This window comes from Chenopodium album, chromosome 2, assembly GCF_948465745.1.
Source record: "Chenopodium album chromosome 2, dcCheAlbu1.1, whole genome shotgun sequence".
NCBI classification, from domain to species: Eukaryota; Viridiplantae; Streptophyta; class Magnoliopsida; order Caryophyllales; family Amaranthaceae; genus Chenopodium; species Chenopodium album.
In genome coordinates, this window is record NC_137835.1 from 82,920,772 (window position 1) to 82,934,900 (window position 14,129).

The window sequence follows — 14,129 nt, forward strand, 5'->3', positions numbered from 1 at the left end:
AGGTGGTAAAAGCAATTTTCGTGTTTTTGTGAGGTGGTTAAAAACAATATTTCCGTAAAAATAAGTTCAGTTCAGTAAAATTCAGTTTTCTTCAAGAAGAATTATAATAGAAAATCAGTAAAAATAATTTCAGTTCAGCAAAAATAATATTAGTTAAGTAAAATTAATTTAAGTTCAGCAAATATAATTTTGTTTCAGTAAAAATAATTTCAGTTTAGCAAATATAAGGTGAAAGAAACATCACACTTAAACGGGACCCTAGATAAAACATCGCACTTGAGAAAAAAAAAACCTAATAATAAATAAGAGGACGATAATGGAAGTCAGGATATAAACGGCAAGAATACTATTGTTGTTTGAATGATGAGATACCTAGCTTAAAGGCTTGATCTTGAGAAATATTTATATACGAAGTAATTTGGAAGGCCATTGTTCCGGTAGATAGTTCATCTAGTGTATAATATTTGCAAGGTTTTTTTTTTTTTTTTGACAAGAAGTCCTAAAAAAGAAAATACAAACAGAAACTAGAAGGACCAACTAAGCAATTGTCGACGACGAGCCTGAGCAGCCAACCAGTGAGCAGGGACAATCCACTGACAAGGAACCTTGCGAAGTTTGCAAATAGAGAACTGCAAGACAGAAAGCCGAATCTCGTGAAGCAACTAGTGGCAAGAAATATCTCCGTCACCAACCATCTCGCAGAAGAGAAAAATTGTTTTAGTATTGACATAATACTATTTTTTTTTTCTGCCTTTTTTTTTTTTTTGTTTTTTTCCAAAATTCCAATCTAATACGTTATATTTTTGAAAAATCAGCAGCTGGAGATCAATCTTCTCAGCAGGTTAAACACCAAAGCAAAGCTATCTGCTGCCCTTGCAACACTATCTCACATCATTCTCCTCACTATCTTACAACTCAGGCCACTTGGTCGGCTCATCTTTCAAAATCAAAGATATCACAACTTTCATGATCTCCAAAACATCTTTACACTGTCAAAAAATCATTCTTACTACATCTTACCCTCTGTACAGTTAGCTCACAGCTCACTGTGCTGAACCAGTGCCTTCTGAATTCGTTTGCCCGACAATTATTGATCAAGTATACAATGGCACATCCAATGATGACTTCATCATAACCGCCTTCAACCCTTTAATGAAAAAGACTACCAATCCCACCAAGAATCACCTCATCCCTCCTGTCAAAGAGAGCCAAAGGGTGGGGCTTATATGAGGTGAATTACACGAGTTAAATCCAGAGAGTTCAACCAAAGAGCATAATTAAGTTAAGTGCTTCCTTCGATGTATCTGCAACCTACATGGCCAATCTGACAAGTCAGCTAGGCTTAGAGACACAGATCATCTGCCTAGATGAATTTCTGAACAGGCCAGGACCTGTTTGAACTTTGAAGAATTAGCTATGCCATATGGTGATATTATGATGCTAAATCAGTTTATCAGAAATGTGATTTCTCAAAATGCAACAAAATCCATCTTACCTATACAACATTCAAAAATTTCCGCTTCAGAGAAGCTCTGTGAATGGGGCATCTATGGTGACTTAATCGAGGTTAATGCAAGGCATGAATTCCACTCAGCTGGTTCGATATCAATAAGGCTTACAAGCTGTTGAGACCAGGTGGAGTTTTATTTGGTCACAAGTTCACAACTATATCTCATCCTACTATGATAAAGATGTCAGACAGGCTGTCAGATTATTTGCCCGAGTCAATAAGTTCCACGTCAAAGCAGATGGACAGCACCTGGATGATTAATTCAGCTTGAACAGGGTGATACAAATTGAAGGAATGAAATCAATTACTGGTAATTGGAGTATGGGAGAACCAATCTAACTAGGCTGAGCATAAGAATGATTTAATGATACAAAGCAGCTTAGAAATGCTACAAGAATACAAGACTACTATTGATTTCTGTATAGGATCAAAATACACAAATTATAATGGTGAAACAATTAGAAATCTTGTTATCTGAATTTTGGGCACTTTATGTATTTTCATACTGTATTACTAAGTAAAAAATATGATAGCGACATGGATATTTTTAATCACATGGCATATGTTTTATGAAGACTGTATCTGACTTCCTATGAATTCATTTTCATATGATTTTTCATATGCAGATGTGCTATAATAAGATCAATAAGAAAATTCAGTGGCAGGACCATCAAAAGACAGCCACAAAAGCAGAAAATGGGGATATAAATTCAGTGCAAAAAGAAGGTATCATAAAAACCGGAAATTTGGCATTGACACAGAGATGAAAACATTTTTTGCAACATAACCCATATACCATGATTTCCAGGATTTAGCTGACAATACCCCCCACCCACCCATCCCCCCCCCCCCCCCAAAAAAAAAAAAAAAAAAAAAAAACAAAAAAAAAACTTACCAGAATTTAATGAGAAATATTCTAATAAATACAAGGCAAGAAATGATGGAGCCCCCAAATAGGGAAGCTTGAAGCAAGAGTTTCCTCCTCCCAGGACTCAAAACAGTAACATAAAAAGAGCTTGCCTCCAAGATTGATTCACCATCGAGACCGTAGACCTGGTAAAATACAGATCAGCATCATTTCAGTATTTACTGTCCAATGTCATACATGACTTGATGATCAGGTTGCACAATAGAGCAATAATCAATTTTATCATTAAGATAAGAGTTAAATCAGACTGCGCTTTAGACAATAGATTGAAATAGTACATGTGGAGATTAGAAACTGTAAACATCTAATTCTTCAGTTCCTACTCCAGATGATAGGAAAAGTCAGCAGTCTTGAGTGTGTATGGCAAAGGAATATGGCCTACAATTTTTAGAAAACCAGAAGACCTTAATTTTCAGACCCATGACATCACTCTTAACAAGAAGGGAGTGAACACTCCACAACTCCACAGCATCCCTGGATCTTACAAGTTAGGCACATTACCGGCAACTTTATTGTTTTCCAGAGTCCGTCTTTTAATCTCACTTAGATTAGTTGGATGGTGTAATGAACTGACTACCGACCTGGGGAAGGGGCATTACGGGTAGTCTAATAGTGTTAATACTTAGTAGTCATCAAATTTAGTATAAACAAGAGAATATGCAATGAATTGAGAGAAGCCATCTATGCACACATGACAAAAGCTTAGTGTAGAATCATCGTAGGGATTGATGAAACCATGTACATAAATAAAGAGAGAGAAAAACATGGTGACAGGCAACTGGTGAGGAAAATTGAGGAGACTTGTGACCTAAAGTCTGAAAGTCACTGCCTTGGAGAGTGATAGCCTCATGCTACAGCTCACTAGTTTGGAGAGTAGTAGCCTCCAAGCTACTAGTTGTAAAAAGCTTTAATTTTGCAATCAATGAATCAATCTTTTCTCTCTATTTTGATATTATTTTGTGTGAGCAAGTTATTGAAAAATCTGAGTCATCACGGATGGACCAAGAACAGTGCTTTAATTTAATTTTGGAGTTGCAGCAGGCCAGCAGCAAACTCCCAATAACGGATGGATCAATCTTTTCTCTATTTTGATATTATTTTGTGTGAGCAAGTTATTGAAAAATCTGAGTCCATTACGGATGGACCAATAACATTGCTTTAATTTAATTTTGGAGTTGCAGCAGGACAGCAGCAAACTCCCAACCCCCCCCCCCCCCCCCCCCCCACCCCCCAAAAAAAAAAAAAAGGAAGAGTTCAGCAAGCCGATTAGTGCATGCTACTTTCATAATTTATAACCTGCTTAAGTTGCTTTCCAAAAAGATTAGCTGGATCAACAAGGTTTAATAAGGAAAAAAGTTTAATAAGGTAAAAAAACTTAAGTTAATTTACTAAAAGCCATACATATCAGCCAACCCAAAAACATAAATTTTCTCCCAGTTGTAACAAAATGAGCATCGCATCTCGAGATAAAAGTTTAAGAACGATAACTTTACATCTCAAGACAAAACTAATACAATGCATAAGTCTAGTGAAAAATATGCAATACCAGTGAACATACCGGAAGGCTGTTGAGGAGGGCCAAAGCAACCGACACTTGGAAGGTGCACGCCAAAATCTTCTCTAGCATATCTGCTAGATATGCGCCTAACGGAGAAGCAACACGTGGTTGGAATGATGTCATACTCACTGAACGTGCCATAGAAATCACATCACCAACAAATAGAAATGACTTGTGACAGTCATCCCCAGAATCAGAACTCTCCACAACAGTCAGGTTTTTTTCTAGTTTCATGCATTGAAGAGAGTAAGGACTTCTATACATAATCTCAACCCACACAACACCAGGCATTTGAACTGGTGACATGCAAAGCTCATTCTGCAAAGATAAAATAAAAATAATAAAATGTAATTAAGAGAGGGGGGGGGGGCAATTTCAGATGGTGTATGTTAGGCTGATAGCTATTTAAACCAGGTATTAAACATAAACAAGTCACGTGTCTCGTGTCACATAGTAGACAAGGTCTGCAGAGGTCAAGATGCATAGTAATGCAGTCTCAAACCAAACCAGATCCACAAATTTTGAGATCTTCACCCAATAAACAAAATGATTGATTAAAAATTAGATAAACCAGATGAAGACGTCTACCTCTGAGCATATGCAGCTACTTCTAATATCAGTTGTCCACAAGCTTTTGCAACTTTTAAGCTTGACAATATCAGCAGAATTGAGGCAGTATCCATTATTATTAATTCTCTGAATATCATATGCCTCTTTGTTGGAAGAATGAGCACTTGATTCGAAACAGGGAACAGATACAAAAGCAAAGTGCTCATCGGGACAAGCAGTCTGGTTACTCATCAAGAGCACAGTTACACTTTTCTCCACCAAAGAACTAGGGACACAGTAAGTTTTCCTATTAACAGTCAGAGATCCTTTCATAACCTGGGATTCAGAGCTAACCAATGTCTGCTTTTCCAGAAAATTTGCCATTTCTAGCCATTCTCGTGCATTGCTAATTTTAGTTCCATCCAATGACACAATGACATCACCAGGAGACAGATAACCAGACACAGGTGAGCTTCCAGAGATACCCAGTACCTGCACTCAGATTATATATGCCAACCCTATAAGAAGCCCATCATCACGTTGCTTACAAACAAATTGATGTATGTACAAACATCACATGGAAATAGTTTATAGATGTAATATTACCACAGGGCCCTCCCCATGTATGTAGAAAGGAGAAAGCATTAGAGGCAACAGCAACAACGCCAAACCACAAGCTGCACAAAACTTGACAAAGAACCCAAGCAGTTAGCTCTAAGTAACCCACATGGCTAATCTCTCAGAGTAAATTCCAAATCCAAATCACAAAATGCATTAGCTACAATTGGCAATCAACACTCATTAAGACGATTCAGATTTTTTTTTATAAAAAAAAAAAAAAGGAATCTGAACAAACTCACCACAGCATTGTGCCAAATACCAGCACAATATATACGAAGGGCAGCAGAGTGTGGTTTAATTTGCAATAATTCGTGATTAAGTGCAACCAATGCCCCTGGAAACAGAACAGCTAGAAATATGGCAATGTACTCCAACTGTATTCCTTCACTGCTTCCCATTTAAGAGGTCCCTAGAGCGGCAAAGATGAGAAGACAGCTCTACAGTAGCAAAATCTAAATAGATGTTTCATATGTAGTTTCAGCAATAACAGGTTTCTAGACTAGCTCATTCAAATATGCAACACCGGTAGGGAAAAAAATAGCTACAAGAAAACTGGTCATCAAAATAAGCATCACATCATCAGGTTAGACTCTGCTGACGTAAGCGCAATCAAACTAGGTTTAACAGCTATATAACTTTGTGGAATTCAGCTGGAAAATAAAGGTGGAGATTATGGAGAAGAAATTGCATACACAGGAGAAATTGTGAAAGTTGGAACTTTAGCCATATTTGACTTGCATGGTGTGTCAGAGAACCTCAGTGAGAATAATCAGTATTACCTAATATTTTGCCCCCCCCCCCCCCCCCTCAAAGGAAAAAAAAAACAATGGTAAATTATTTCAAGAAAAATAGCAAGGTTAAGTAAAACGGGCAGCATATAAGATCTTTTAATTTTTCCATGATATATACTTCATATTAGTTATAACCTTAATGCAAAATAACAGGTTTTGACTTTAGGATATCATACTACTGTAAAGTTACTTCAAATGTATGCAAATGACATCAGATAGACAATAGCATATTACAATAAAGTCTAAGCTATACTTCATCTTAATACTTAAGAAGTGAAGAATTACAGTGCCTTAAACATTTCATGACTCAATAACAAGTATGAAAGTGTCAATTAAATTGTTTGACCTACTAAAGAGTAGAAATCAAGCCAAAGGGACCACCTGAAGGATGCAAACAGAAGCTAAGTAGAACACAGACAAGGCTGATTGAAGCTCAAGAATTGCAGGCAGCAGGACAAGTATATCCTACATAGAGTTATCATTATTCATTAAAATTGCAGAGGTCAATGAGTAGTCCACAATGGGCCCAACTTCGTTTCTTAGTTATACCTTCAGTCATCAATAAGTCAATATCCTTCAGTCATCAATAGAATAATATTTGTTGGCAGCCATTTCAAGGCTATCCAGCCCAATAGGCACCATCTCTGTATGACAACCCTAACAGACCACATTGGATAGTAAAATTAATAACAAGCCTAAACCCAAGCTTATAGCTGTTGTACACTGCATTCTAGTTATTAGTTAAGCATCGTACTAAAAGTTCCAACTCTTGCAAGTTATTAGCACATAGTAGACGGTAAAATCAGAGAGCAACAAAGGGCTATAAGTAAGTATATTAAAAGTTACTTTGAACACATATTGGAGATGGTATCACAAGTTTGAACCACTACCCTGCATATATTAAAAAAGAGGGGTAAAAGAAAGTGAAAATGATTGCAGAATCAGATTCCTTTACTACTTTTAAATATGTACAGAGGGAGTAGCTGGCAACTTATACATGCACACTATTGTTTCACAAATCTTTAGTTTAAAACTTCAGATGCATTATCAACTAGCTAAGCTCAAAGCCTAGATATCTTATCTTACATTACATTGAAAGTAAAACAGCTAGAGAGAGAGAGAGAGAGAGAGAGAGAGAGAGAGAGAGAGAGAGATGACCTTGCAGCAGCAGTGGCATGTCCAAATTCATGCACTGCTACAGATACCACAGTGGAGACTACCAAGTATAAAACATCAGTCAATGACATATAAAAGCCAAAAACCTGCAAGATGGAAATAGTGTGTTAACGCAAGCAGTGTGATGACTGAATATGCCTTTTTAACATTCCAGAAGAACCTTCTTCAAGAGTCAAGACAACTTTGCTCGAAGAAGGAAATCAGTGTCTATTGTCTAAGTACGTACTTAAACAATTTGTGGGAAGAATTGGGGCAGGAAGAGAAAAGCAGAAGCTCACAGAGGGGTTAGCACCAAACAGTAAGGAGCTGAAAAGATCACTTATTTTATCTCTTCCATCAGATAGACATAAAGTAGCCACTGATTCCCAAATAAGAATCTGCCCATACATAAATCAGAAAGTTATGCATGAATCAAGAAAGGTGGAAAACAGGAAAATCATTTTTTGTTGTTGGGAGGGGGTGTTTTTCTAACCATGGTGACTCCAAAAAGCACACTTAAACTGAAACCAACTCCCACAGAAAACCAAACTCTCAAATATCTGTAGAAGCAACCATCATATAGGTAAGCAATAACAGATAAAGGACATTCATATTCATGTCATTCAATAAAAGAAAGCCAAGGCATCTACTGTGGAACATAGCTTCTAATTTAGAACATACAATAAAGAAAAAAAAAGCTGCAAACGTGATGTGGATGGTAGACTGTTTAGAATGACAGATTAACAGGACACTGACAAACAGCTAAAGACTGATGCAACAAAGATAGAACTTTCAAGCGCAATTTCTGGAAGAAGATATTGACCCCAATTATCATGAAACAGCAGCCAACTATACCAATAATGTTCTACCATAATAACATAAATGCAGTGGCTTGGTCACAAAATATCTGTTCTAGCACTCTATTTTGGTGAGAGTGAGGAATGCAAACACAACATGCCTTTATTATTTGTTAAATCTGAAATATTCTTAAGCCAAAATACTCTAATTCCTCATTCTGAAAATCTGGAAGTATTCTAAGTTTCTAACCTTCTTGATATCCTAATGGTTTAAAATATAACAGTAAAATCCAGCCGAAAGAGCATATCATTGTTTTTGTTCTTCTTTGCAAGTCCGAATATCTTTTGAATGGTTCAAGATGTACATCATCTTCCCCAAAGAAATTATGATGGTGTGGGAGCCATACTATAAAGTATAAACAATGTTAAAGAGATGAAAAGCTAGAAAAATACGGACATTACCAATATATATAATGATTCAGTGATTCAGCACTTCAGCACATACAAGGTAAGAAGTTTTCTTTTGACATAACAAACATTCCAGGTTTTTTCTGTCTTATACTCCCATGACTTTCAGAAGTAAGACAGCTAATCTGAGTGGACTCAGTGGAGCAAATAAACTTTTGACACACAGCTACGCAACAAGATATACTCCAAAGTCCAAACTTCTTCATCATGAGTCACAACATAATCACCAACATTTGAGAAGATGTAACAATTTTTCATTCAAACAATATGCTAATCAGCATGATGGGGAACACAAATTACTACTAAAATCACTAATATCATTTTAAAACAGCTCAAAACCTCCTCAACCCAAGCATGATAGTCACACATACAATATAAGATGTATAGCTGAAGTAAAATCTAAGCTTAACGGTGATTTTGTCACCACTTGGAGCGCAACTTCTTTAGGAAAACACTAGGAATTAAGTAATGGAGATAACATATGTATGACACAACTTTTATAAAGAGGACTAGATTCTGGCTACAAATTTATCTACACCTATATATCAATGCATTATTCATCAAATTAGCTCATCTCATACTTTTCGCCTCATAATCTAATTAAAATCCAGCAAAGGTTCCTCCACAAAAGGTAAGTACATCATTAAACAAAAACCTCAATTAAGTTTCACAATAAATCACCATGAACAACACACTCTAGAACAAATTGATAATCAATGAGCAATATGTTTGCTGCAATCATGCTCGGGCCGGAACCGGAAACCCGGAAATTATTGTCATATAGAGTACATATATCCACCATTAATTACGGAGTAACAAAATATTATGCAAGCTATGATCAGGTAAGATAAATTAAAGATCAAACATTCAAACACAAAAAGTTATGCATAAAATTGACCTGGCGTATTTCTGCCCAAATTGGTAAATGGGTTCATTGAAGCGAGAAATTTTAAGGTCGCAATACCTGGAAAATTGGAAACAAACCCAGAAATTAAAATTGCAGAAGTTGATTGAAAAGAATATAAACACAGAAAGAAAAAGAGGAAGAAGATACCAGCAAGAAATGGTGTTGGAAAGACGAGTAGAACGCAGGGGTAAAAGGGTGTGAGCTCGAACTCTTGACTGCCGTCTGAATCGCCTTCCCTCCATTACTGTACTCTGCAACTGTCACCTTCTCTCCAATTTGCAATCGAGGAAATTTGAGGAAGCCTCAATTTATGCACTGTTATTTTCGTAAATAAATCAACATAAAATCTTACTCGTAGTTGGCATCATATACATTTCTAAATAAGGGCTTATTCGCTTGATTTTTTTTTTAAAGTTCAGTTTCTAATTTTCTTTTCTCATAAAATATTCAGTTCAATAGAGACAAACTTGTGTTTTTTTTCAAGGAAATTCCTTCTCAATTCAGGGTACGTTCACTTCACCTTAATTTCAGTTCGGTTCAGTTCAGCTCTAGTTAGTTCAGTTCAGCTCAGTTTATAATTTCCTTCTCTCATAAATATTCATTTCATCTCTATTCAGTCCAGTTCATTTCAACTCCAACCAGTTCAGCTCAAGTCAGTTCAGTATATATGAACAGAGCCTTACTTTTCTGTTGTCTTCTTTTTAGTAAAAGCCCTATTATGTCAACTAGATAAGCCCAATATGCAAATTTAAGGGGACATTTGTAATATTAGGGGTGAAATTAAAGATGGGCACAGGTTGTGCTTGATAGGCTATGTCCTACTCGACCGTGTCAAATAGGCAATGTTTGCTAGTTTATTTCATGCAAGAATTAATAATCGTGTTGTGTCAATATAGTATTGATCTTTCAAAATAGAGCCCATGCATAACGTATTAACATGATTCACCTGTTGTTTGTGTCATGCCAGGGGGACACATAATAATTTATATATTTTTTTGGTAAATTGGTATTAGTAAAACATAAGTGAGCAAAAAAAAAAAAAAAGAGTTTAGGATACTTATGCATTTTATTCCCTTGGGGCACCCATGTCTTACCGTATAAAAAAAAATGTATTTTATTCTCTCAATTTGGGTACTCCTCCCTTGACACCGGCCCCCTTAACCGGATCTTTTACCAAAACGGCTAATTTGACAAAATTATTTACCAAAACGGCTAATTATGAATTTTAATTCCAAAACTAGCTATTTCTTTTATTATTTTGAACCAATTTTGTTCAGGTTCACTTTATTGATTTTTTTTTTATTTTGTTTTTTGGTTTTATTTCAATTTTGTTTTTAGGTTTTTTTTTTAAGTTGGAAATTTTAACGACATACGGAGTACAAATATACTAATTTTTTTGTCTAGATCGTATCATTTAAATTTGGAATTTTAAGTAGTATTGTTCTATCAACACTACCGCAAATTTATACAACAATAAGGGGTTTTAAGGTATTGTTAATCTTTTTCATGCCTGTTAATTGTATACTTTTGTTAATGTCAGCTAATTTGAATATTTTTTAGTTTAATGTGTATAATAAATAAAATTTATAAATATTTATGTGATATATAATGGTAGACAATGAATATGTTCTCAGTTGTTTATTTATTTTATTTTTTTGTTAAATGGAAATTTGGAACAATTTTTTTGAGTTTTTCTTTCTATTTTTTTTTAAATGCTGATGCTTGCACCTCTTAACAAAGTAGAGTCTCCAGAGAATTAATTAAAACAAAGAAATTAAAACAAACAAAATAGAAAACAAAAGCACACCCTACGAAAAACAAGTTAGCTACCCTCTCATCATTGGATGCCTTAAACTATGGCAGAATTCCCCCCCCCCCCTAAGAAAAAAAAACCTAAAAAAAAAATCTTTAAAAATACCCCATAAAGTGAACCAAACTAGTTCAAAAGAATATAAGAAATAAATAATTTCCTTCTAAGATAATAAATTAGCTAGTTTTGGAATTAATATTGATAAGTAGCCGTTTTGATAAATAGTTTTATAAAAATAGTCATTTTCATAAAAGATCCCCCTTAACCCAACTAGCTTTACCCACAAGGGCAGGAGCGGCATGACATGCAACTTTACTGCTCAAACACGGCATTATGGCCCGGCCCTTATCCCTCTCAAAGTAAGAGAAAGGCATAAAGCCATTTCTATTCTAAAAGGCAAAACTAACATAGAAGTTTGAAGTATAACTAATACAATTATTGGACACAAGGTAACCTAATGAGTCAAATGGTATAAGATTAATGGGGTGTTTGACATGTGAGAATGGGAGTTTGAACGTCAGAGGTGGAATTGAGATTGAAAATTAGTCGGTGGTACTTCTTAGGGCTACAGGGGTGTTCATCATTCAGATAAAAAAGAAATTTAATACCATCTGTATAATTTTAACGAATTAGTATTTGTATAGCAACTAGAATATTTTGATAAGTCAGATTTTCAAGTTGGAACAGATTGAAGGGGTTTGGATCCAAATAAACCAAACAAATTGAATTTTTCTAGAAATCATCTAAACATACATAACTAATATTTAAGTCCACTCTATTAGGTATATTTCGAGATCGTTACCAATGTAGAGACCAATTTGTAACAATTTGTTATTTTTTAAAAATATGTACTAAAACAAAAAATCATTCGATGACTACTTAATATACAACACATTTTTTGTGTGACAAGCCACCAATGTAATTGCTTGTAAAAGAACAAAGTAACCCCTTAAATTATAACACTAATGGAATAACCCCTTATAACACTGACATGATAACATCTATAATACTAAACGGGTAGCTCTTAAAGCACTGACAAATAAACTACCATATTAGTTAGTCACACAGTGTGACCAGCCAGTTAGCCACATAAAAAAGTTAGTTATTGTTTGGGTCCAATTTATTCCAATTGGGCCTAGTTATTAAATGATCCAATTACAAGCCCAAGGTCAAGGTTCATCTCTCAAATTATGCTAAAGTCAAGGTCAGTCCACTAGACATGTCAATTGGGCCACGGCCCACATTCTCCATATGTGCTAAGGTATAAAAGCCTTCAATTCATTCATTTGTAGATACACACAAAGCCTCAAGCAATTAATTCTCTTGCATAGCTTTCTCTCTCTACACATTGTACTGACTTTAGCATCGGAGGGGCCTTCCTCGGCAACACCCCGAGGCTAGTTTACGTGTGTTCGCTGTGCAGGAAACCTTCGGCCCAACATCACTTGGACCGAATCCAGTCTTCACCACTTTAGCAGGCCTTCGGAAAGGCCCCATTGTTTTCACCCGGAACAATTTGGCGCCGTCTGTGGGGAAGACTTTCAAAAATCTTTAAGCCAAATTTCTAATCAAAATCATCTTGCAATCATCTTAGTGGCAATGGCTAAGAACCGCAAGAGCAAAAGCCTCCGTCAAGGAGCAGGCGAAAAGCCTAAAACTCCTACCCCATCACCCTCACCGGACCGGAACTCTCCCAAGGGTACCAGTTCGGGAGGAGGGTCATACAGGGAGGATTCCCTTTCTCCCGTAATTCACAACTCTCATCATAGGCCGAGTCCCTCTCGGTCTAGTAGAGATCAGTCCGGTCATAGGACTCATTCCGTGCCCCAAAGCCAACCATTGACCGTCCGCTCTCATTCCCACACTCAGCCGAGGACCCCTTTGACGGGGCCCAGCTCGGAGGAGGTGGCGAGAGCGCTGGCAGTGCTCATGGAGGCCATGAGGGCACAAAATATGCCTCCACCTCGCGATCGAACTCCTCCGCATACCCGGCATCAGCGGAGGAAGCTAGACCATGATGGTGGAAAACCTCATTCCTTCCGGGAACTGGAAAAGTGGGAAGAGGATACATGGAGAACTGAAAGAGAGAGGAAAAAGAACCCTCAATTTTTCTCGCGATCCTCAACCTCTCGACCAGAAACGCATAAGAGCAGCAGCTCAGCTTCTCGGCCAGAATCTGCTCGTCGAGAACAACCTGAGACTGTTCGCCGAAGCGTCCTCGACCGACTCGGCGGCAAGGAACCGAGCGTGCACAGTCGCCTCTCGTTCCCTGCAGCCGAGGCCCAAACTTCCCAGCCAGGGACGAAAACCACTCCTACCTCTCTGAGAGGGCAGAGCGCGGTCCCTTCGGCCAGGAACAAGGGCAAGGCCGTTATGCTACCCACCAGTTCCCCATTCGAGCAATGGATACTGGAAGAGCACGTGCCCACGGTTAAAATACCGTCGCACATCAAATATGATGGGACTTCGGATCCGAAGGACCACATTGCCTCGTATGAGGCTCACATGCATCTTTGCCCCAGGTCCGAAGCGACTTGGTGCAAATATTTTCCAACCACTCTCAAGGGGGTCGCGCAAGCGTGGATCTCCAGGGGAGTGAAACAAGGCTCCATAACAGGGTGGGACGATCTGTCCTCCAAATTTAGAAGCAAGTTTTCCACGGCAAACCGCCGAGAAAAGACTACTGCAGAACTTATGGGTCTGCAGCAGGGGGAGACCGAAAGCCTCCGAGACTACTTGACCCGTTTCAGCAACGAGTCATCCAGCGTTTCTCAGCTGGACCAGGGGCTAGCCGTTTTTGCAATGCAGAATGGCCTTCAGCCTGGAAAGTTCCTAGACTTCATGGTCATGAATACCCCGCAGACCTTGGAGGAAGCTCTGAATGCCTCGGATAAATTTATCCGAGCCGAAGAGTGGAACAAAACAAAAACCCAACCTCAATCTGGGGGAGGGAAGCAAAAACAAACACCCTTGTCTGAAGGCCAAGGCCAGAGGACAAAGGGAAAGGCCAAGGCTTCGGAACAATCTTCGGCCAA

At 37.5% G+C, this 14,129-nt stretch overlaps 1 protein-coding gene across 4 annotated transcripts; it reads right to left on the reverse strand.

Annotated features, from left to right (window-relative positions):
* Positions 1–377: 377 nt before the first annotated feature.
* Positions 378–9,640, reverse strand: LOC145603889 (membrane-bound transcription factor site-2 protease homolog). 4 transcript variants are annotated; one of them, XR_014104914.1, is made up of 12 exons: positions 9,432–9,640; positions 9,276–9,341; positions 7,606–7,672; positions 7,412–7,510; positions 7,116–7,219; positions 5,406–5,553; positions 5,152–5,232; positions 4,585–5,037; positions 3,997–4,314; positions 2,406–2,563; positions 1,496–1,759; positions 378–1,311 (listed from the first exon to the last, which is right to left on the reverse strand). XR_014104914.1 is itself a non-coding variant. In XM_081659868.1 (11 exons), the coding sequence occupies exons 1-11, from the start codon at positions 9,524–9,526 to the stop codon at positions 1,681–1,683; spliced, it is 1,668 nt and encodes a 555-aa protein (XP_081515994.1). In that variant the 5' UTR covers positions 9,527–9,640; the 3' UTR covers positions 378–1,680. The 4 variants fall into 4 exon arrangements, 1 of the variants encoding a protein (XP_081515994.1); XR_014104912.1 differs by having other exon boundaries at positions 378–1,391; XR_014104915.1 differs by having other exon boundaries at positions 378–1,391; positions 1,496–1,776.
* Positions 9,641–14,129: the final 4,489 nt, after the last annotated feature.

Bases quoted from the DNA above. Each gene is read 5' to 3' on its own strand.
- LOC145603889 (XM_081659868.1), bottom strand. From the start codon at position 9,526: ATGGAGGGAAGGCGATTCAGACGGCAGTCAAGAGTTCGAGCTCACACC. The intron at 9,342-9,431 runs GTATCTTCTTCC...CCAATTTTCCAG, and splicing joins TCCAACACCATTTCTTGCTG to GTATTGCGACCTTAAAATTT. The intron at 2,564-3,996 runs GTATGTTCACTG...GTATTTTACCAG, and splicing joins CCCTCCTCAACAGCCTTCCG to GTCTACGGTCTCGATGGTGA.